The sequence below is a fragment of the Mytilus californianus genome, unplaced genomic scaffold, assembly GCF_021869535.1.
Source record: "Mytilus californianus isolate M0D057914Y unplaced genomic scaffold, xbMytCali1.0.p SCAF_4, whole genome shotgun sequence".
In the NCBI taxonomy this organism is placed as follows: domain Eukaryota; kingdom Metazoa; phylum Mollusca; class Bivalvia; order Mytilida; family Mytilidae; genus Mytilus; species Mytilus californianus.
This window is the reverse complement of record NW_026262690.1, coordinates 44,325,292-44,349,235: the sequence shown is the minus strand read 5'-3', so window position 1 is coordinate 44,349,235 and position 23,944 is coordinate 44,325,292. Positions and strand designations below refer to the sequence as shown.

At 31.2% G+C, this 23,944-nt stretch overlaps 2 protein-coding genes across 4 annotated transcripts in view; one reads left to right on the top strand and one right to left on the bottom strand.

Annotated features, from left to right (window-relative positions):
* The window catches only part of LOC127738073 (methionine synthase-like), a 52,013-nt gene extending 50,020 nt beyond the window's left edge, over positions 1-1,993 (bottom strand). Inside the window, exons 1-2 of the mRNA XM_052249156.1 lie at positions 1,850-1,993; positions 1,201-1,397 (exon numbers count right to left, since the gene is read on the bottom strand). Coding sequence (XP_052105116.1) covers positions 1,201-1,397; positions 1,850-1,889 — 237 coding nt within the window. The 5' untranslated portion in view covers positions 1,890-1,993. The remainder of the gene's footprint in view (positions 1-1,200; positions 1,398-1,849) is intronic.
* A 62-nt stretch (positions 1,994-2,055) lies between these two features.
* Positions 2,056-21,403, top strand: LOC127738075 (syntaxin-5-like). Of its 3 annotated transcripts, XM_052249161.1 has the most exons (11): positions 2,071-2,125; positions 3,944-4,032; positions 6,854-7,093; positions 8,504-8,571; positions 9,723-9,778; positions 10,167-10,354; positions 11,120-11,176; positions 12,153-12,237; positions 14,504-14,625; positions 15,451-15,572; positions 16,275-21,403. In XM_052249161.1, exons 3-11 carry the CDS (start codon positions 6,896-6,898, stop codon positions 16,432-16,434), a joined length of 1,056 nt encoding a protein of 351 aa, XP_052105121.1. In that variant the 5' UTR covers positions 2,071-2,125; positions 3,944-4,032; positions 6,854-6,895; the 3' UTR covers positions 16,435-21,403. The 3 variants fall into 3 exon arrangements, with proteins under 3 accessions (XP_052105120.1, XP_052105121.1, XP_052105122.1); XM_052249160.1 differs by lacking the exon at positions 3,944-4,032 and having other exon boundaries at positions 2,056-2,125; XM_052249162.1 differs by lacking the exon at positions 3,944-4,032 and having other exon boundaries at positions 2,071-2,133.
* The last annotated feature ends 2,541 nt before the right edge of the window (positions 21,404-23,944 follow it).

The window sequence follows — 23,944 nt, the reverse complement described above, 5'->3', positions numbered from 1 at the left end:
TAAAATGCGAACTGGATGGGGAAAACAATTTTTTTTCAAATGACGAAACTACGACAAATGAACTGCAAATTTTAATGGGGAAAATAATTATGATGGTCAAATATGATGTTTATAATTAACAAATTAGTGACCCATCCGATGGCGATAAGCGGATCACCTGTAATCACAACTTATAACACCTGTTGTAAATGTTATTTAGCTGAGTGTCATAAACTTGTCAGAAACATGAAGACAGGTAGAATTATAGTATTTTCATGCAAAAATATTTTTACACTTTCCAAATTTAAGTGACGAAATTGATTTGAAATACTTTCGTCATTTTGAAAACCGTTTCGTAAACCGTTTCGTAAATGACGAAAATGACGAGCGCTAGCAAAATCACTGCCCTCAGGAGGAAGTCTCCAACAAAAATCAAAAATGATGAGAACAAAAAGTTCTGCACTTTTAAATAGATATACTGTATATCTGAACAGGCTATAGTCTATTCAAAATATGTAAAAAAAAAAGCTGAGCCATTCTTGCATCTCTAGTTTTTATCGTAAGAATATGGATTTCAGTCAGAGTTGGTTCGCATCCGATCCATGATGCATGTCCGATCCATAGTTTGTATAAATATTTCAATGACTGACAAAAGAAAATAATGTTTGACAAGCAATTTGGAAAGGAAATTAATGTTTTAAATGCAATAGATGGATGAACCATGAACTATAGGCAATTTTTCGTTATATTCTAATAAAGTTACTAATTTATTTTACCGAAAAATCAGATTGTTGTGAAGTTAGCTCTCAATTAAAGTACGGGAAGCAATAAAAAATACTTGTTAAAAAGTTGTTTCTCTGAAATAACATACAACCAATCTGTAAAGTCAATGCTTTCAACCGTTTCTAAAGAAATAAATTGTTTGAGTCTTTGAATTTCTTTACTTATAATTGAGAAATTACCGTTTCATCAACTTGGTAAAAATCAAAAATTGCAGACGACGAGAGCGACTGGAAGCAATTGTTGTGAACACCCTAGCGACTAGATGTCACTTTTGATAGTCGGCAAAAGCGAAGTGATTGATGGGAAAGTGACTTCTTTGCCTTAGTCGTCTGGTAGCATGACCTGTACCAACTAAAAAAGTGTCTGAACTAATCAAGCTATTAGCATGAATATCATCAACATAAAATAACAATCAGTTATTTATAAATACATTTGTACCTTATGAATTTGATAAATTATGTCTGGTTTGGTCAAACTAAGCAAATCGTTGTTTCCTTTCAAACTTTTGGGATGATCAACAAATGCAGTACCCCTGAAATCTTCCTCCTCAAAACGCTGCTGCTGAATCATGGTTCCCATTCCACCATCAAATATCATGATTCTTTCTAACAATGTCTTCTCTAAAGAGTTTTTCACTGAAAACATATATTATTCTTTTTTAACATTATTTTTGTAGAACATGTATATTTATCAAAAAGTTTAAATAATCAACATACAATACACTCATTAATCATATCAAAGTGAATCCTTTGCCAATCATTTTTTTTTTTAAGAAAAAATCTTCATATGATATAAATTCAAGGTTCAAGACCCATTTCCAAAAGTTACTGAACCATTTTTGTCTTTTGATATAATAGGGAGGGAAATATTAATATGAAATGAACATGCCATTGTGTACTTATACATGAGGAAACATCATTCACAGCTATTTTCTTAATATGCCGATTCAAAATGTATGAAATATTTGCCACTGGGATAAACCGATAACCAAAATGCAGACGAATTTTGTAAGGGTGGATAACTCAACAAATATCAGCTGTTTTGATGTTTCATAATTTTTTTCTAAATTTTCTAAGCAAGTACAAACCATTTAAATAAATTTCCTGGCTGTTTGCGGCTGGAGGCATTTTTGTAGTGCGTCTGACTGTCTTGTTTTACTTCGATTGGTTTGAAAAATTATGTTTTCTGAGACCGTTGTCTTTTCACGTCCGAACAGTCCGCGGTTAGACAACCAAATGCCGGATCTTCTTACCCACAATTCAATCAAACATTTGCGCTTGCGTTACGAAAGCGGAAATTACGTCTATTTTGAGTCGTGGTGGAAAGAAACATTGAAACACAAGTCACTTTCTGTTTATTTCAAGTAATATTGTAACTAGAACCATTTTTATTATATGATATTTAATAGCTTAAAACGAACGAAACAATACCCACTTTAACTAATTTTTCAAAATAGTTCTCCTCACTGTATAGATACTATTTGACAGCTGTCACTCACTTTATACACAACTCGTGAACTGTCATTCTGATTTCGGGATTCATAGTTCGTTTGGTATTTTATTTTGCAATTGACATAAATTTTAAAATCAGTCCAGTTAGCAGTGCTATATAAGTAAGCTACACGGGGTTCTCTTTAAGGTGCGTACATGCTTCCTGGACTCATCATTTTCTCCTGGCACTCCATACATGCCATATCAATTATCATGAACCTGTGACTGTGTCAGTGGATCGCATAGAAGCTTTCATGTCGATCCGGCCCCATATTTAAACTTAAAGTCGATCAGGCCCCAATATAAAAAAAATTTCTATAAGGTATAAAAATAAAGATATATATGAATTGTAATTCATAAATGTTTATGAATTTTATAATAATATAAAAGATGAACGGTAAAGAAGTTGGCTTTTGACGAATATTTGTATATTTAATTGTCATAAGATGAGACATTTGTTTGAATATTTTTTTGAAATTTATATTAAAATTTTATGTAGAAAAATAATATTATTTTAATATGAAATATTTGAATTCAACTCGATTTATCACCTTAAATGAATACAGATGCTTATACAGTATAAAACAATTATGTTGATTATGTTTTTATAACAAGTTTTCAAGACAGTTGGGCATGCATAGTTATAATAAAAACATATATAACAGAATTTAGTACCATCATCAGACAGTTGTTGAATAAACATCCCAATTATAGACTATACTGATTTCATTTAAACAAGTCATAATTATATGTTCCATTGGATTGTTAATATCTATTTATCTCTTCTATGTGTGAATTAAATAAAAACGTTTTTCCCCCATGATATTCAAAGGTATCATGGAAAATAAATTTATATGTATATGCTGATGCTGGTTACAAACAGTACCAATCATACTAATTTTCATGTCGATTTAAAATAATTTTAAAAGTTACTCCAATATACATGATATAAGGCATACCTCACTAACCTGCTGTCACATGTCATTAATCATAGATACTTTTTACAAATTCCATTTATCCTGATTCAAATATGTCACCACTGTGACCAAATCCTCCGAAGTTTATGTAAATTATTCATTATTTTATGATGGGGCCGGATCGACGTGGGACAGATCGACTTAGGGCCAGATTGACTTGGGGCCGGAACGACCTTATACCGCATAAAAGCCTAAAAGTCCCCTTCACAGTTAATGTAGCCATATTGAATAGGGGGTAGATTTTTTTGGAAAGAGGTGAAAATAGTTTGAAAGTACGGGAAATCCTATGCATGTTTCCAATCAACTGTTCTGTTTCAATGATGTTTTCCGGTATTTTTCAAACTATTTGCACCTCCATTAATGAAAATCTGCCCCTATTCAATATGGCTGCAATAACAGTGAATGGGCCTATTATAAAGTTTCCACTGTTAAAATTTATTCAAAAACATCCTTTTTGTAAAAAAATTTACCAGAAATTGACTTCCGTATTCATTAACCCTTGCTGCTTCTATATAAATATATATATTACATTAACCCAAAGATCCTTGAATTGGTGGAAGTACAGTATGATAATTAAGACAGTTCCAATCAGAACTATTTGAGTAACTGGACAACAGACTCACCAGAACAAGCTGAGACTCACCATTTTGAAAAGTGATGAGTCCAAGGACTCACCTCAAAATATCCTAGTGAAAACCCAGGTATATTTTTCAGGATTCCAGCAAATCACTTACCAGATTTGTGTCTTGGTCATAGAAAAGATATACAGACGATACCTAGAGTATATCAAAACCCTTTAACAGGTCGGGATTCTCACTGTTCCTATGTTAGGGGAATTGTTGGGTGTCCACAAACATTTTTAACCTGCCACATTATGTGTGTGCCTGTCCCAAGTCAGAGGCCTGTAATTCAGTGGTGGTTTGTTGCTGTATATCATATTCGTTTATTGTTATACACATAAATGAGGCCATTATTTTTCATGTTTGAATTGTTTTACATTTGTTATAGCTTGTTATTGGATATGGGTTTTTATATTATACTGGGTTTTATACCCCAAAACAGGTATTGATTTACAGTGATAAAAAAATAGAACTTTTAGATTTCAGAATTTTTGCTGTCATTGCGCAAACATTAGGAATGCCCATCAGACATTGTCAGATATTCAAACAATACCAGAGAGGTAGTTTTATAGGTTTTAATGATTTGGAAACTAAAATTAGTGCAAAATGGCAATGAAAAAACATGGATCCCTTAAAATGATTACCGGCATAAAAAATGTTGTCACCAGACACCAGTTCCACACCTTTTGATGTCCCGTTGCGGCGGAGGGGGCATTAAGTGTAACCCTTGTCCGTCTGTACATCCAAAAATTGGTTTCCATTCTCTAACTTTAGTTTGCCTCAACCAAAAGTTATGAAACTTATACACAATGCTTATTACCATAAAACACAGATCAAGTTCGAATTTGGGTGGTGTCATTTTTACAGTTCTCTAGTTATGTCCCTTTATAACATTATATGCAAGCAGGGTATCATCTGTGTCCCATGTACATGGGACACATTCTCCATTTATTTCATAAATGCATCACCTTTTTTGGATCGTTCTCTAAAGTCAGTTCATGCATATAAGATCAATAATTATATATAAAACTATTTAGATAAAGGTTTCCTTGCTCATCATCTTAATCATTAACCATTTGTAATGCCTTCCCAACTTTTAAGAGCAAGCATAACAAACCAGTGATTAGATATAGGAAGATGTAGTATGAGTGCCAATGAGACAACTCTCCATCCAAGTTACAATTTATAAAAGTAAACCATTATAGGTCAAGGTACGGCCTTTACATTTAACATGTTTAAGCCTCGGGTGAAATTTTTTATTCTGAATACTGCAAAACTATTAATTTGTATATAGTTTGAGCATGTTAAGAGGAACTACTTGTGATAGATCAATGATATTTACTGTAAAGCTGCATTACTATCAGTACTTATCAGTATGACGCCTATTTCAAGGCCCTGCCCCCAAGGTCATGGTCCAGTAGCTTTGAATTAATTTTACAATTCTCAGTGTTAAGTTTTCTGCTTAAGTCAATTTGATAGGAATCACTTGTTTTTTTTTGTGATAGATATTTTCTATAAAGTTGCATTTTTAGCAGTACATCTCAGTTTGTCGACCATTTCGAGGCCCTGCCCCCTAGTTCATGGTCCAGGGAATTAATTAGCAATGTTGCTGTCCATCAGATGGTCTTTTTCTGAATTTTCTGCCGACAGGCGAGACATATCTCTGTGTCAACAGTTTCTTAATTAACTTGCTTATTGTCTAGTGTGCATGTGAGTAAGCTTTTAATTCATATCTCAAATGATTCAGATGCATTTTTGATGATGCTGGCTTCCAAAAAGTTGTTGCCAGAAAATTTGTAAGGGTAAACAAAATTTATCTGGATTCAAAATATTTACACAAATGTTCATGTTCCCCAGTCATGCCAGTATTTTTTTAAATCAACTTATTCCTTGATATAAAGTCAATTCATGCATACATTTGTTTGTACATGTAGCTCAAATATAAATAAAAAAATTCATATAAAGGTTTTCTCTCTCATCATCGTAAATTTGAAAAGCCTTTCTATTAAACTATAATAGCAATCATAACAAAATCTCAATATGTGTTTTAGAAGTACTTAGCTTTAAGTATTCATTATGATTCGAGAGGCCATTAGTACTTAATAAGTTATCGGATCCACAGAAGTCATTACCTATTCTATCATCAACATGATAAACATAACAAAGTCTAGATGGCATACTTCCATACTACACATCAATAAAAAAAGTTCAAAAGGATTAATATCTATAAATGTTTGTCACTACACATTGTCATGAAATTTGTTTATGTGTAAAGTATTTTGATCAAACTTGATGTAAAATGACCTATGTATTATTCAATTGACAGTATATTGTGTTATTATTACAAATGTAAAGATTTGATTATGATGTCAGTAGAAAAATTATTAAGATACTTATAAACTTCCTGTATAAATGTGATTACAGTATTACAAACCAGTAAGAATGCTGGTATAAGTTTATAATTTTTTTGGTCTAAGCCCATTTTTTAGCAGTTTATATGTAAGAAAACTTTGAGTAGGATGCTTTCAACAAAGATAAGGTGATATAAATACAGGATATATGTACTAAGTCTACCAAAACATCTTTATTGAAAAAATATATTGATCTTAAGCTGAAAAATAGCACTTCTTCCAACATGTCCAAGTGCTCTGACATTTGTTAATGGAGTAAGACTTAATACAAATATAATCATAATACTAGAGAGATAAATAACCAGGATGTTTGCTATGGTGACATACTATTTGTTTAATACCAATTTACATATAAGTATGTATACATACAATGTATATATGTATATTCTTCTTCATCTACTTATATGATAGAAAAACCTCCAAAATGGCAAAATTCAGTGATATTTCATTACTAACTGAGTACATACATTTTGTAGTTAGATGATTGTGTAAAACTATGTTTCAAACTTTCAGTGAATAAACCTAAATTTAATTAAAATATTTAGCAATGTTTAGCATTTTATTTCTATGTTTGAATTTTCTTTTTTTGACAGAAAATTAAAAGTTACAGATAGCCTTATTGTAAATGCTGTCCAATGATAGCTAGACGTAGGAGAAATAATTCTGGGTCTGAATTAAAACAAGAAAACGGTTTTGTACAACACAGTGGAAACACATTTGTAACCAGCAATCCAACAGTTCCTACTACCAAGGCAGTTGTTGAGCCAGAAATGTCATGTCGTGACCGTACAGGGGAGTTTTTATCAGCATGTAAAGTTTTACAAACAAGACAGGTAATTTATAATTTATAATCACTGTAACATATACATATACATAATTGCAGTGTATAATTAGCAGAAAACATGAGTGATTTAAACTTGTAAAATGCAATCAGTTACATGTACAGTACACACAGTTGATTCAGTCAACAATATATTCTAATATGTGATATTTAAGAACAATTGCTCTAATTCACAGTGAATCACTGAACACCAGGGTCCAGACCTGGAGTCAATTACATACAAAAGTTATTAATTATTATTACATACTGATTTTTAAGTTAATCACTTTGTGTGTACTGTGTGCTAAAATAACATGCATAATGATGTCAATGCTGTACAGACTTTAATAGATCAATTGTAATAGGCCGGCAATACAATTCTGACTATAAAGATATGTTATTATCTGAAGGCTTTATTGTAAATAAGACATCATAATCTCATAACATGCATAAAGACTCATATTATTATCATTATTCATAAATATTGTGTTGTGTATGCTCTCGGCTGTTAATAATTTTGTCATATTTTTAATCGGGTTTTCCGAAGCAAACTGCAGGTAGGTGGCTGTCAACAGTTTCTGTGCAATTACTAATGAATGATTTAACCAATGCTCTTTAAATTTTAAAATGTTGTGATGACAAAATGGAGATCAAGTTTGATAAACAGATTTTTCACTTTTCTGCTTAGGAGTTGTGGTCCTTGATATATTCATGATATTGGAAAATGGCACTTTATGTCATTTCTGTGCAATAAAATATGAACCCTTCAACTAATGCATTTCAAATTTTATTTTGTTGCTACTGATGACAAAATAAAGTTCATGTTTAATTTTGACCATTCTCACTTTTACCGTTCAGGACTGAAGATATGGTCCATGATACATGTTGATGGGAAAATGTCGTTTCCATGCAATTTCTTATGAACAGTTCTACCAATGCTTTTCAAATTTAATATGTTGTTACTTACATCAAAATAGCAGTCAAGTTGAAATTGAAGATTTTCACTTTGGCCTTACAGGAGTTATGGTCCTTGATAGATTGAAAACTTGCATTTGATGTCGTTTCTGTTCAGTAACTTGTGAACCATTCCACCAATGCTTTTAAAATTTTGAAATGTTTTTACTAATGACAAAATTGAGGTCAAGTTCAATATTGATAATTTTCACTTTTTCTGTTCAAGCGTTATGGTGCTTGATAGATCAGAAAATGGGTACATAACGTGGCAGGTTAAACAAACCCGAAAGCACCTTCAAAATGCAGAAAACACAGTTAGCTGTCAATTTGACAGCTCATTTCTTGATTAATGTATTTTTTGATTGCTCTAGTACATTTGTATGTATGTGCTTTTTGCTAATAACTTCATTCATTCATTCAATACAAGGATATTTGCCTAGAATTAATTAAGTTTTTCTTTGATTAACAGATAAATGGAGCCATTCAAAGACCAAGTCATCCTCTGAGACAAAGAAGTGAATTTACACAGATAGCTAAGTTTGTATTCAGTTTGGTTTTTTTTTGGTGTTTAGAATTTATCTAGAATCATTTATACTTGAAATTGTTTTCTTGTCAGGATTATGGAGTTTTGAATTCCACCACACTCTGCTATAAATAAAGGCTGTTGTATTAAACATATCTAACCTTAGAATCAAGGCTTCCAAAACGGTCATATTTGCCGGACAAATGTAAATTTATCGGACATTGTCTGACTGGGCCAAGCATGAAACGGACATTTTCAACGTTCATGTGATTACGAAAAATCAACCATTTTGACTTGACCTTGTGCCTTAAACAGACACACTTTTCAGTGTCATTAAAGTGGCAGTACTCTATAAACAAGCCCTACTATAATCCCCTCTCATTACAATCAAGGTTAAGTGTCTAACAGGTGAGATTTACCTGTGATCACCTGTGTCAGGTAAACTATTTGTGCCAGACATCAATCGATCTTTTTGGAAGTTATTTTTTATTCAAATTAAAAACATTCCTGGTCTAAATCTAACTACTTTTTAGCAAAACAGATTGAGACTATCAGAAAAACGTATTTAAAACGATAAGATCATAATTTAGACGCAACAGGTATACTATTTTGTACCTGACGTTGATCAGTCTATTTATTTAAAAGTTATATTTAGAACAGTTTACGTCAGAACAATGATTAATATCAAAAGTCAAGTTTAAAATCGTTTTTGTGTCACTCATTGTTTATATGGAGCCCAACTGATTAAAATGCTTGCCTTTTGTTACTGCCTTTTGTTACTAAGTCTTAAGGGACTGAAATTGGGATAAGACAAAAAATGTCCGGCTGGCTCAAATATTTTTTGGAAGCCCTGCTTAGAATCCTTTGATTTGAAGTTGGTGAGTGTCTTAAACTTATCGTGGCTAAAAGTCTTCCCTATTTGTATTTTTTTTGTAAAACAAAGGTGACTTATTATCTTTAGTGCATGCTGGTTACAGCTTATATTTATAGAATACTGGTATTTTTGTTTTAAATGCTGACTTTAGCAGCAAGAATATCCAGTGAGCCCATTGGACATTTACTCTAGACACATTTGTCAATTTTACTTTACTGTTTATAATCTATTGAACAACACTCATTGATGCATTGAATATTACAATGTATTAATAAAAGTGTACAATTTCAGGCGTATAGGAAGAGACCTTGCTAATACTTTTACAAAGTTAGAAAAACTGACAATATGTGAGTATATATCTATATAAAACACTTTGATGTGGAGTTGTAGTGGTTTTAAGCAGTATGAATAAGATCATTTAATTCAAAACACTAAGGACATTTTAATTATTTACCAGGTTGGTTATTGTTCATGTGGCCCATTTTCAATTTCTATGAAGAGAGAGTGGGGAATTCCAAAATTCAAAAAATAATTTGATTGCTTGTATTCTAGAACAAGCTTCAGAAAGCCTTAATTTTTATTGTGACAATTTTAAAATTAACATTATCATTCTATTTGTAGACAGTTTAAAGCCAGAATATGTACTTTTATAATGTGTAAATCTGTAATATATAGTAACAAATCATTTAATTTACTGTATTATAATTTATTCTATTCTATTTATTTTTAATTAAGTGGCAAAAAGAAAATCCTTATTTGACGATAAGCCAGTTGAGATACAGGAATTAACATATATTATAAAACAGGACATTGCTAGTTTAAACAAACAGATAGCACAGTTACAACAGTTTGTACAACATCACAAACAGCAGAATGGAAAACATCTGCAGACTCATTCCAATACAGTTGTCGTGTCATTGCAGGTATAATAATGCACTTATGAATGAGAACAAATTAATGCACTTATGAATGAGAACAAATTATATTATATAACGGTTTTACTGCCTGAACTACATGAAATTTTTATAAACTGAAAATGTTAAACACTGTGGGACACATATATAACGTTGCAGCTAGACTTATAGAACTGTGGGCAAATAATATAACACCACAGTGCTATTAGGGCCTTTGGAGAACACTGGATCATAATACTTAATGTTTCATAAAATTTGAATTATAATTACTTCTCTCACATACAGAACTTTTAGCATAAGCCTGATGATCCAGTTTCCACTTTGAATACCATGTCATTCCTGACACCAACTGTCTCTTAGCATGCTTAGTATTCACAACATCTAAAATAATTATCATTATAAGAGATAAGGTATGGTTGCCAATTAGACAACTATCAAACAAACAAAAGGACAGAGATGTAAACAACTACAGGTCACAATACAACCTTTAACAATGAGCAAAACCAATACTTATAGCAAGCTAGGCAGATGAGGAAATGTGAATCAATTCAAAGAAGAAAATCAAGTACAACATTGACAAAAAGGCACAGAGTACCCACATTACTGGGATTAAATTTTGTTCTGTATAACAGATTTGTTTGACATTGTTGTCAGCTATGGTGTGGTGAAATACAGGATGAATGGGGTTTGCAGAAAAAATAGTGTTTACTTCTAAAATACTAAAATATTTGATGCTTGATTCACAGATTTCAATGTTATTTTTCTTTATTTCAGTCAAAGTTGGCAAATATGTCAAATGACTTTAAAGGAGTTTTGGAAGTTAGAACAGAGGTATGAAAATGAGTAATTAAGAAATTTAAATTTCTGGATCAAGTAATATACAATCTAATCTCTACCTTATGTTTAACCTTGTCATAAACACTATCAGTGTTTCTCTTGACATATTGCAAGGTGCAAAAATTCAGAGTGTGTTATCCTTTTTTTTTAGCGACCTATTGTGACTCCAGATTCTAAAATGCAGTTTTAACTCAAATCATGCTTTATGACATGTGTAAATAATTTATGATTATGTGTTATAATTGGAATTTACAATTAATTTGTCTGGTTTTTTTTTTTTTGCATTAAATATCATTTAGGTACAGTCTGCTATTAAAGATTTCAAAACTTGTTTTATTTAATTTATTTCTTTTGAAAGTGTAATTTATCACTGGACAGCCATGAGGTGTACATTTACAAATACATATGCATGCTTAAAATTTGTCTTATTACAAACACATAACTTGACATTTGAGGGTGAAAAAGGTATGATTCTAGGACAAAATATATATTTGAAGTTACTACAAATTACAACAGTTAACTTGGAATAATAAAAGTACAAATAAATCAATTTTTAAAGAAGATGACAAAAAAGTTCTTTTTTTGTGTGAAATTTTACTTACCTGTATTTTGAACATCATTGTATTCATATAGTATTAAAAAAATCAACAAGCACAAATTTCTTTTAATACTTGAAGAAACACTGATTTTTCTGTTTAAAATTATATTGATCTTGAAATAACTAGCTTTTTGTATATTAAATGAAAACAGTATACAGTTATAACCAATATTTACTTGACACCCTTCCAGGATTATGAAACTGTGTCTCTTAACCTCAGGTAAACATGAAAAATGAATTGGTTGTCCTTTCATAATTGTGGTTGCTATTTACCAACTTCTCTTGTGACATTAAGGTTTTAAACTATTTTCAAGAATATAATACAATTAATCATAGTGTTTGTGTTTGATGTGTTTTATTACTTTTCTACAGAATCTGAAACACCAAAAATCTCGTCGAGAACAATTTTCACAGTCAAATGCAATGTCAATGCATCCATCAACAGTTGGCAGTAGAGGTGTGTACTTTCTTAAGTATATTGCAATAGATATTCTTAATTATAAAATTATTAAAATTTCTTGCTCAATGCGGTTGCAAGGAATTTTAAGCTTAACTACGTCCAAAAGGATAAGTTGAACTATTGTCACCACTTGACATGTGTCATTATTAACTTTTTTTTTAAATTGCTTTCCAATCAATTTTTTCAACAATGTAAGTAGTGAAGTAACAAACACTGTAGTATTCTTTAGGTTTTCCATCCACTGTCTGCCACTGCAATGGTATCTAACGTAAAATTGTTGGCTTGATTATACCTGTCCAATTGAACAATTGAACATTAGAATAGTTTCAGTGATTACAATAATATAATTCCAACTTGTATGTTCAGTCTTATTTCATTGGTAGGCATCATGGCAACCAAAATGTTTATACTTGCATAAACCTATTTCTTGATGTCAGGAGTATTTATTCCTTCATAGGCAAAATATTTCTGTAGGTTTTCATGAAATGGTTGATCTAAGCATACATTTCATTGCATTTAATTGTAGTTATAAGAAATGAAGGTCACTTTGGACTTTATCCAGTTTTTGACAAGTTGACCTAATTTACACATTAGTGTACTCCTTCAATGTAACCTTTATTACTATAGTATATTTAAATACCAGATTTTTGTCTTACCAGCACGAAAGTCACAGAATGCTAGTCATAGGGATTATAATTCAGCAGCGGCATCTGCAAATTATTTGTATGATGGCTAAAAATTTCTAGGGGTAGATGCTTCCTTGTTATGTGGTGTATCATGTTACGAAGTTTCTGTCTGTCATATGTCCATTGTCCTTGACCTCATTTTCATGGTTCAGTGACTGCTTAAAAAAACTGTTTAGTTTATGTCATACTTTCTAACTTATTAGGAGCAATAGGATAACTATATTTGGTATTTCGGATCCTTGCAATGTCTACATGTCCATCAGACAAGGATCACCAGACCTGGTCCCCATTTCTTGGAACAGGTTTTAGTTTTTTGTGTTCAAGTCTGTATCTCAGATACTGTAATTATAAGCAGTTGGTCTATTAATTTGGTGTATGGAATAATTGTAAGGTGTCTGCCCATTTTCAATACTGTCAGCATGAAGTTAACTAAATTTGGTGTATGGAATGATTGCAAGGTTAACATATTGTATTCTGACCTTGCCTTTATTTTCAGGGATCATTGGTCAATGGTATGTTTTCATGGTAAGGTTTGTTTCCCAGTTACTGTAAGCATATGGTCAAATATATTTCTTGTATGAAATGATTGTACGGTGTACATATCTGTCCGGCAGGTTTGTCTGACATTGACCTCATTTTCATGGTTCAAAAGTCAATGTTATGTTTTCATGGTGAAGTCTAATTCTCAGATACTTAAGCACCATGTTAACTATATGTGGAATATGGAATCATTGCAAAGTGCACATGTCTGTCTAGCAGAGTTTATCTGACCTTGACCTTATTTTCAGGGTTCATTGGTCAAAATTTTTTTTTTTCTTAGTAAGGTCTGTTTGTCAGATACTATAAGCAATAGGTTAACTATATTTGTGTATTGAATGATTGTCAGGCAAACATATCTGTCCGAAAGGGTTCATCTGACTGTGACCTCATTTACATGAATCATTGATAATGTTAATTAGGGCGTCCGCCGAATCCCCGCAGATTGGCGGACACCCTATAGTGATCCGTCTGTCCTTCCAAATTGTGTCCACTCTATATCTAGAGAACCGTTATGATTTCAAAGTTTATACTTGACATGTATATTAACCAAAACCAGAGGGTGTGTCATAATGTATGTACAAATTCCTAGGTCAAAGGTCAAGGTCAAAAACTTTGGTTTCAGTTGAGAACCCCATGTCCTATGGTAATAATCGTGTCTGCTCTACATCTTGAGAACCGTTATGATTTCAAAGTTTATACTTGACATGTATATTAACCAACACCAGAGGGTGTGTCATAATGTATGTACAACTTCCTAGGTCAAAGGTCAAGGTCAAAAACTTTGGTTTCAGTTGACAACCCTATGTCCTATGGTAAAGATACAAATTTTTTAACGCACATTATTCACAGCAGGGCCCACAGTGATGGCTCCCATCTCAATGATATCTAATTTATATAGTACTTGTTGTATAACCTTTTTCTCTAAGACTTTCACTATAAGTTCAATCATGAACATTAAAGCAGGCAAGACATTTCAGTGTGTGCATGCTTGTTAAAACAAGGACTTATTAACCTATCTTGTGTATATTTTTTCCCAGAAAAATCTGTATTATTTGAAGATGAAGCTACATATAATGGTGCTTCTGGTGGTGGAGATTTTGTGATGAACATGGATGGTTCATCTAAACATCAACAACAGCAGCAATTGATAGATCAACAGGTATTTAGACCCTTGTTTAACAAAATAGTTCTATATGCAGAATCTTTAAGCCTTAAGACAGTTGTTTAATGATAAGCGAGAACATGATTTGACAATGTATTTAGACAGTCAGACAATGAAACGTTCCTGGAATATTTCTGATGTAGCCTCACATACTTTATATAGAATCTTGGATCAGTCTGAGGTTAAGAAGACCAACCATCCATAGTGCCTAAGCCTTTGATGACCGCAAGATATATATGTAAAAATAAACTTGTTTGTTGCAGAAAATCACTTGATATGATATCAATTAGATCAAGATTTAGTTCAAGACCTAATTCTTATAGCTTGAGTTTCTACTTTTGCCTCTACTATGGCAAAGGTCTTCAACAATTTGTTTAAGCAGTTGTTTTAGCATTAACACATCACATTTCTATAGAGACTACTTGGCCCCGTCCCTCAGTCATGGTATATTGACTTTGAAAGTTTTGCATAGTTTACATATATTATAGTGTTTATTTTAAACTTGAACATTTGCATTATACTATCAAAAGTAAACACAAGGGAAGCATATCTTTGGCAGCAGTTTATATAGAAAATTTAATAAAAACATCCTGAAATACAATTAAACAAAATGTTTAAATGATGTATGTTTTCTTCTCCAATGAGGAATAACATGACAGTTTTTAGGTGTAATTATAAAGCTTTTTGTGTTCATGAATTGGCTGTAGAAAAAATATTAAAATGTTGATCACTTTACATGTATATAGTACAAATGAAAACATAAAACTAGAACAAAAATGAAAAGGTTTCATTATTTGAAAGAATGGAAACATTTAATTTCAGGACACATATATAGAGGATAGGGCAAACACGATGCAGAGTATAGAATCAACGATAGTCGAACTGGGCTCAATATTTTCACAGTTAGCACATATGGTCAAAGACCAGGAAGAAATGGTTCAAAGGTACATTTGGAGAATATTTTGGTTATATAAACTATCACCATTTTCTGTTTATTCAACCAAGTTTTTTCAAACATTGAATCTATGTTTAGAAAGCTTGTAATTTTACATTTAGGGAACTTTAAAAAAAAAATCATTATGGTATGCAATGGGGGAAAGTTCTTCCAACAGTCTGTAAAAGAAAAGAATGAAAGAAGCTAGAGTGCATCAATGAAAAAACACAATAACATTTAAACTTGCTTTATATTTAGTGTTATAACGTCATATTAGAAAAAAAAAAAGAACATTAGAAAAAGTATAACCATATTTATTTTGGTTTTCCTAAAGACTATTTTGTTAATTTTTTCTAACTTCAAAGCTTACATAAGGCCAAAACATACCTGATTATAATATCACTTAAGTTTTACCATTTCTCTTTGACATTTATGTTCAACAGTAATCTACAAAATTTTAGTTTCCCATGAGCATACCATTCAAAATCTAATTATTGAATAACATTAAGTGGGAGAAGCATTTGCAATCATTGTATGGAAAGCTGTATGCTTTTTAGTTTATAAGTTGAATTCACAATTCAATATTACCACTAAAGTAGGGGACAGAATTGTCATTCTGTGTTATAATTCCAATACACTTAATGTTGTTAATGGGAGATAACTCTTACTATTTTAATATAAAACATTCTATTTCATTTTAATATTTTTTCAGAATTGACACTAATGTGGAGGATACAGAAATGAACATTGAAGCAGCTCATGGAGAAATATTAAAATACTTTCAATCAGTGACTTCAAACAGATGGTTGATGATAAAAATATTTGCTGTTTTAATTATATTTTTTATAGTATTTGTTGTATTTATGGCATAACTCATTTATTTAAATGGAATTTTATGCAGTCTAATTGATCAACCACCAAAAATAAGAAATACTTTTAGATTTTTATACAAAATCCAGTAAAATTGATGCCAGTTGTTACCGATTCAGTTATATTCCATCCAGGTCAGGACCAAAGCGAAAGAGAGAGACAAACCATGGGTAACAATTAGAAAGATTGTGATACATAGTGAAGCCTTGACTAGGATCATCTGTGCTTTATATCTGGTCAGCTAAAAAAGATAAACATCTTTTATTTTTCTATATATGTTTGGGCAAAATAAATTTCAATTTGAAGAGGATAATTAATCTAAATCTTATTCTTCAGTTATTCTCCACTATTTTATCAACACTTTTTCAAACAAAATATGTACTAATATTTTTATCAGTTAATATATTATTGTATTACATGTTAATTGTTATTTGTCTCCAAAGAGATTTGTGCAGAATAAATGAACATTATGGAATGGACCAATTATATGAAAATAGTCTGTTTATAATATTTTAGGTGACATTTTCAGTTTTAACATCTCTTGGGTAATTTTGACATCATGTATGATTACTTATTAAGTTCAGATGGCATATAGATTAATATTGATCAAGTCTATTAGCTTGACTAGATTCTGACAGCAGATGTATATTGCCAGTTTTGTTATAGTTTATCTTAACACTAAAAATGCAGAAGTTTATGTGTGCATTTATTAATTTGAATTGTTGAAAAATGACTGAAACTCTATTTTCTATTGAAGTATTAACTCTTAGAATGAAACAGCAAGTTAAAAACATAGTGATCTCACCTAGTCCCAATTTTTTAATTTATTTTTTCAATCTACAATGTTCTAGTAAATCAATATTAAAGAAAACTATTAATTTTATGAAAATAAGATGGTACTTATATTAGTATCAATAACAACAGTATTTGATTTAAAGAGCTTCTTATATTATATTTGAGAAAAAAAAATTAGACTAGGTTTTGTTATCTTCTCCCTAAAAATGTATCTTGTGTTTTCTATATGATATGTGTCTGATGTATCCAGCTTTTATTGTTTACTATTGAGGGAAGGGGAGGGGGATTCTACGTGAAAAGTAAATCTGTTACTCATATTATTAAACTTTTTTCTTTATATTTCATATAAATATTGGTAAAATAAAAACCTTAGTAACAAATTTTGAATTTATATCCTTACATTCTTTAATTAAATACAAGTTATATTTACCCATGGTTGATATAGTAGTAACTTTTGATTTAAACAAACTTTCCATATTTCTTTTTACCAACTTAAACACAAGATATGTTTTGCTTTTTGTCCAGTTGCAAATGTATTCATATTATTAGGGAGAATAAAAAATTATACTATTAAGTTCTAGGTTCTGCCAAGTTGGTCAACTGAGATGGTTAGTTGTAAAATGGACTCTCACTGGAAAAAAAGAGAAGTGTTATTTCAGTTGGAGCAGAAATTTCTTCTCACAACAGGCCCTTTAAAATCCCTTAAATAACTATTGCAAGTGTTTGTAAAGTGCAATGATCATGACACTCTCCCAAATAGGGAACCATATTTAGCATCCCATTCTCACCCTATAAGGTGATGAGATAAATTGTTTATACTAAATACATTACAAAATAGAATTACTTTGATCTGTTATCTTTATTTCACCAGAATTAAACTGGAAAATGTTATTTCACCACACAGGTATACTGTTATTTTTAGTATGTCTAGTATTAGATATAATCTTATATTTTAAAGCAAGAAGTAACTTTTTAATAGAAAATTCTCCAAAATAATTCATTGCACATACTTTGAAGTGACTAGTTTGTCAGAATACTTGTTGGCTTTTACTTCTATTACGTTTTTTAAAGTGCCTTTATTGAAGACCAAACATGAATGGCAAAAGTTGTTGTGCTGAATGCATTTCATTTAAAGATACAAACTTGGGATAGTTTTATATCATCTTGTATAATTACCCAGATTTATAGTATGATGACCATATTTGGAAACAGTGAAACTAAAAATCTAGGACTTATTTTTTTCTGCATTATAAATTCTTACTTTGACAATCATTATTTAAAACTATGAATGATCTTAAATGCTTAAAATATTGCTATTTTTAAGAGACCAAAAATTTCGATCAACACGGATATAAAACTGAAAGTATTAATTTTATTTATGTACTTCTCTTCCATATATGTAAAATATAACTGTATAGATCATTGGGTGTTATCATGTCATTCACCAGGGACCACCTACATTGTAGTCTGTTGTTTTACTTTCTATTATTATATTTATGATGTTGACCATTCATATATTTATTTTTCATTACATTTATTGGTATTCCATACACACATTAGATTTGAAATGATCTGTTTTAGAGATATACAGATAATTATGTTTTACTTTTCAAACATGTTTCTCTCTATCTTCCAATTTCCTATTTTGCCTAATTTCTTGTTTGCAATTTAAGATTTTAGGTCACCTTTCCCTTTTGATTTGAAAAGTACTATTATATGTTACAAATATCTGTTTTCATCATTTTACTGGAATCTTACATTAAGGAATTACAGAATTGTGTAATTTCTCATTAACTTATTTTGATGGAATCATACTTTTTATTTGTTGTTTAGTTGGAAATAAGGTGTTAATGCAAAGTCGTCACAAAAAATACAGTTCTTATGAACAGGTCTACAGATCAACATTCAGTGCAACATTCTGGTAAAAAAATTTCATTGGGTTTTATATTTGTAGGACTCTAAAGTGTGATGGTTACGCTAAAAAGCGATAGTCTACGCTAAAGTGTGATGTTTGGTTACGCTAAAGTGCAATGGTCTGTGCTATTCAATGGAACATGCTGAAGTATGATGCCTCAATACGCTAAAATGCAATTTTCCGCGAAAGTGCGATTGTTTACGAAAATAAGGAAGTTAGCTAGGTTTAAAAGCATTCTGACATTACACGCTGTTTGTACAAACGAAGTCATTCACATACCGGAAAACAAGAATGTTTGTCCAGGTTTTTATTAGACAGCAAAAAAGAAAAAAGAAACCAAATGACCCCAATCCGGAACATTTTTGGTCGGTTCTCGAAGAGGTTACCTTAATTCGGATAATTTTGGTTTACAAAGGCTTCAAAATGACCAGTGTAAACAATTCAAACGAGCAAAATAATGGCCTGATTTATATACAAAATAATAAACGAAAAACAAATATGAAATACAGCAACAACGAAACGACTACCACTGAATTACAGCTGTCGGTTTATTGGATTGAAACAGGTTCATAAAGTTAATACTAGCTACTGCAATGTAATCATTTCACTTTTTTAACAACTATCGTACATTAAATGAAAGTAAGAAGATGTGATATAACTTGTCAATGAGACAACTATCCACCCAACACCAAATGTCGTTAATGTTGCAACTAATAACCGTACGGCCATCAACGTGGAGTCTTAGCCTACGACGCATAGCAAGTCGTATAGGGCCATACAATAACCAGTAGAAAACATTTCAAAAGAGAAAGACAACGGCATGATTTATAATCCGGCAAAAACAATTAACAAAGAATTTAATAGGAACAGCAAAAAAAAACCAAAAAAAAACAATTGCCTGAACTTATTGCTATACCATTGCACTTTAGTGTCTGGCACCATCGCACTTTAGCGTGACCATCGCACTTTAGAGTCCTACATATTTAATACCTATGCAGAAGTATCCTAAATTGAGTGTCCCTACTAGTTTTGAAAAGCATTTGGTACAGGCTTCTTGAAAATTGTCTTAAGAGTTCAAAGTATGATTAAAAACCCCACCAATCTGCAGTGGATATTCAAGTTTGTATTTTTTTTTTAGGGTTGTGTTAATTTAATGAACCTTAAACATTGAATACATACTGAGCATTATTTACAATGTAGATGTATGAAAGCATTTTTTTTTTCTATCACCACATATTTATACTGTGTGATTTATGGGAATTTTTTGTTGATGATACATTTTATATTTTTTGATTCATATGAATCTTCTTAACACTTCTTAGTTTATGTGGCAATTCTAATAATATCAGAAATATTGACAAGGAATATTTTATTTTACATGGGATAACTACACTTTAGCACCCCTACCTTGTCATGCAATGGGAATAGAGGTTTTGTCATGTCCATCTTTATATTTGTTTGTTCTTAGTATAATGTTTAGGTCCATTTCTCAGTAAAACAATATGATATATGCTGCAATCTTCCTTACAGTGCAATGCAGCTCACCATCATCTTTGTTATTATGATATACATGTATAACTTTACTGGTGAAGATTAATGTAAATCTCTCAATGTGTGTTTAGATATTAATCAAATTGCATAATTACAGTATTCTTAGTTAATACAACGGTGTCATTTGGGTAACTATGTCCTCAACATTTCATATTTAGGTGAATTTTATTTGCCTCCAAAAGCTATGGTAGTATATCAGTGATATTTCACCATTTAAGTTTTCTCATAGTAAAATGTCATTTGACAGGATTTAGGTCACAATAGCTTACATTTCATGCTTGAGTGATTGGGTTAAGGTCTATTTCACAGCAATCATAATAATGTATCCCTGATATTTTCCCACAGCTCTCATGTATACTAATGCTGTTCAGAATCATTAGGGTTACTGTGGCTAACATTGTGTCATATATTTCAGGGGGAAGGGCATCTATGTTTACATATAATTGTCAGTGATAAGTGGATGTCTCAGTATAAAATCTTAGTAACATTGTATCCTATATCATTCCTGTTAATTGGTGCATCCAGGGATTGCTCTTACATTGTATTGTTTGTTTTAAGGTAATACAGTAATAATGGTCAAAAACAAGTATGTATTGTTGATTGTTCAACTTAATGTGTGAAAATTAAATCATGCTCATGTGATAAATATTATAATGTTATGATATGTCTGGTGCAATGTCACCAATCAAGTAATAAAATATTAAATACAATTAATTTGTTATATATTTTTATTAAGAAGACTGAAATTTTTAGCACTCAAATATAAAAGAAAAAATCATATGTTGTTTGTCTGAAATCAAATGTGGTCATCTTATTTCCTATGTTCCATCTTAAAAAACACATAATTCCAATCTGAGAAGATTTTTTCTTCATAACTTTTTTAAATTCTTAAAATGATTGTAGTAAATGCATTTTAAACATTTAAACACAAGGAAGATTTTGCGAGTTCAATAAGTAATCAAAATTCATAGCAAAGTAAAAATGAGATTATTAAAAACATTGAGTTGAATAATGAAACAAGTTTGGAGCTGTTTTGTAGGTTAGTTTCAATAACATTTCTTTATTTAACCTGACAAATTTTATTCCTCATTATCTGATTTTAATGACCAAGTGATTGTTATGCAAAGACGTCAAATGTATATATACATTGATTTGTGGACTGAGATAAATACAAACAACTCAATTTTCACTAGTTAAACTTAGTATAAAATAATTTATTTTTAAGAATATATCCATTTCCTATTATGTTAATTCAATGATCCTGTGTTTCCATTGTATAGATTATGAAATTTTCACAAAAATCTCAACGAAAATACTTTAAAAACTTTGATATTTAATCAATGAACTAGAGTTGTTTCTCTTTGTTCAGTTTGGAGGATAGAAAGATGCAAATATGTCTTATTGATTGATTTATGACAATAGGCATAGGAGGCCTTTTCCTTGTAACAAGGCTGATTAAAAAGAGATATCTGTTGTAAAATATGAGTCAATAAACAAAAACTTTTCACCAAAGTTTTAGATCACAGATATTTGGCAGGAAGTTTCAGTGAGGGACTAAATGGTTAATGTCACAAATAGGAAGAAATTACAATTCACAAACTTCGGATTTTAACAGTGGTAATACACATGCTACAAATACAAGTATGTCTCGTATCAACAATAAGATAACTGTTTGATCCATCATAATGAAACAATACAGAATCCAAGCTTTAAAACGACCTGGACTAATGTCTGGTCAAGTGTAAGTTTTAAAGTTAAATGGACTACATTGGCTAATGTCAAATTTGTTCTCAACTTGTCTTGATTTAGATCTATTAAGATAGCTAGACAAATTCCCTTTTTCTGCATTAATGAGAACATGTCTAAAGTTTAGACAGTATGCAAACTTTTAGATTTTATGTTTTATTAAATTTGTTATGTTGCAAGAAATAGGAACCTGGTGACTTGGGGGGGGGGGGGGGGGTCTGGTGATGAAGGCTGTGGCATTAGCTCTTTAAATAAATCTTCATATTTCAGAAGAAGATCTGGATAATTAGTTTTTGGTATACAGATGGTTATGGTCTGATTGGTTGATTGTTTGTTGCCTGGTTACCATCCATTGGCAAATATTTCATTCATATTTAGGACGACCTCATGGTCAGGTTTCCGTCAAGCATATGTCCGTTGTCCGACCTCATTTTTAGTGGAAGAAGACTTCAAGTCTTATGAAAGCCTTTACTGCCGGCTGTAAAATCATTGAACCATTACCAGGTTGTATGCCGTATCCTTTTCTGTGTATTACAATTTCATTACAACTTCCGTGCCATTTCGTGACACCGATTTTTACACATGATTAAGTATCTGCATCATTTAATTTATAAGTTAGGCTTGAAAAACAATCACTAGCGTAAGTGTTATAGTTTCTAATGTTTTAATGTAAAAATATATACCCTTTTATTTATGTAAATTATTAGATTTCATCTCATCTTACATGAACTTTCTTTCTTTCTTTCCAAATCTTCACATCCTTTGTAGGACAACCACACCGCTACAATATCTGTTCGGCATGTAGAACAAAACCCACCACCATGAATGAAGAAATATATGTACACTCTATTTTGAATAATACTATCCTCCACCAATATATACAGGTTCACTTTTGTAGTTGCTCACATAACTTGTGTGTACTCTTAGTTGCATTTAAAATTCATAGGCTAGTTACTGGACATATTTACAGGGGGATTATTTATGTTTACGTGGTAAAATAGTTCATACGTAAAAAGAAACGTTGTAAAATAATTACTTCAATCAGATTCGCACTCTAAAATCTAAAATCTAGGATAGTTCGCCTTAGGATCTAAAAAGTCGGCTCATTGAGCTTATTGTCTTTATATTCACATTGTAAAATCTACTTAAATCACTTGTACTCCGCGTATTGAGCTTGTCGTTACACATCATAAGATCTAATAGAATTTAAATATTCACCTTATCTATGTTAGCACAATAAAGAATAAAATGACTTTAAAAGGTAAAAGATATCGTCTCGAGTCTGTATTGGCACCGGCACACCCATATTACGTATTAATAAGCATAATGTTCTTTGCACGCATGGGCATAATACTCTCATGAGCATTTGACATTTATGATGTTATACTATGTGTTTGACCTATTTGGAGTTGACTGCCCTACATCCCAGACCCCACCCTCCCATAGACCATGACCAGGCTATCTTCCATTCAGCTATGGTTGTAGTAAGAGTTTACATCTGGCAC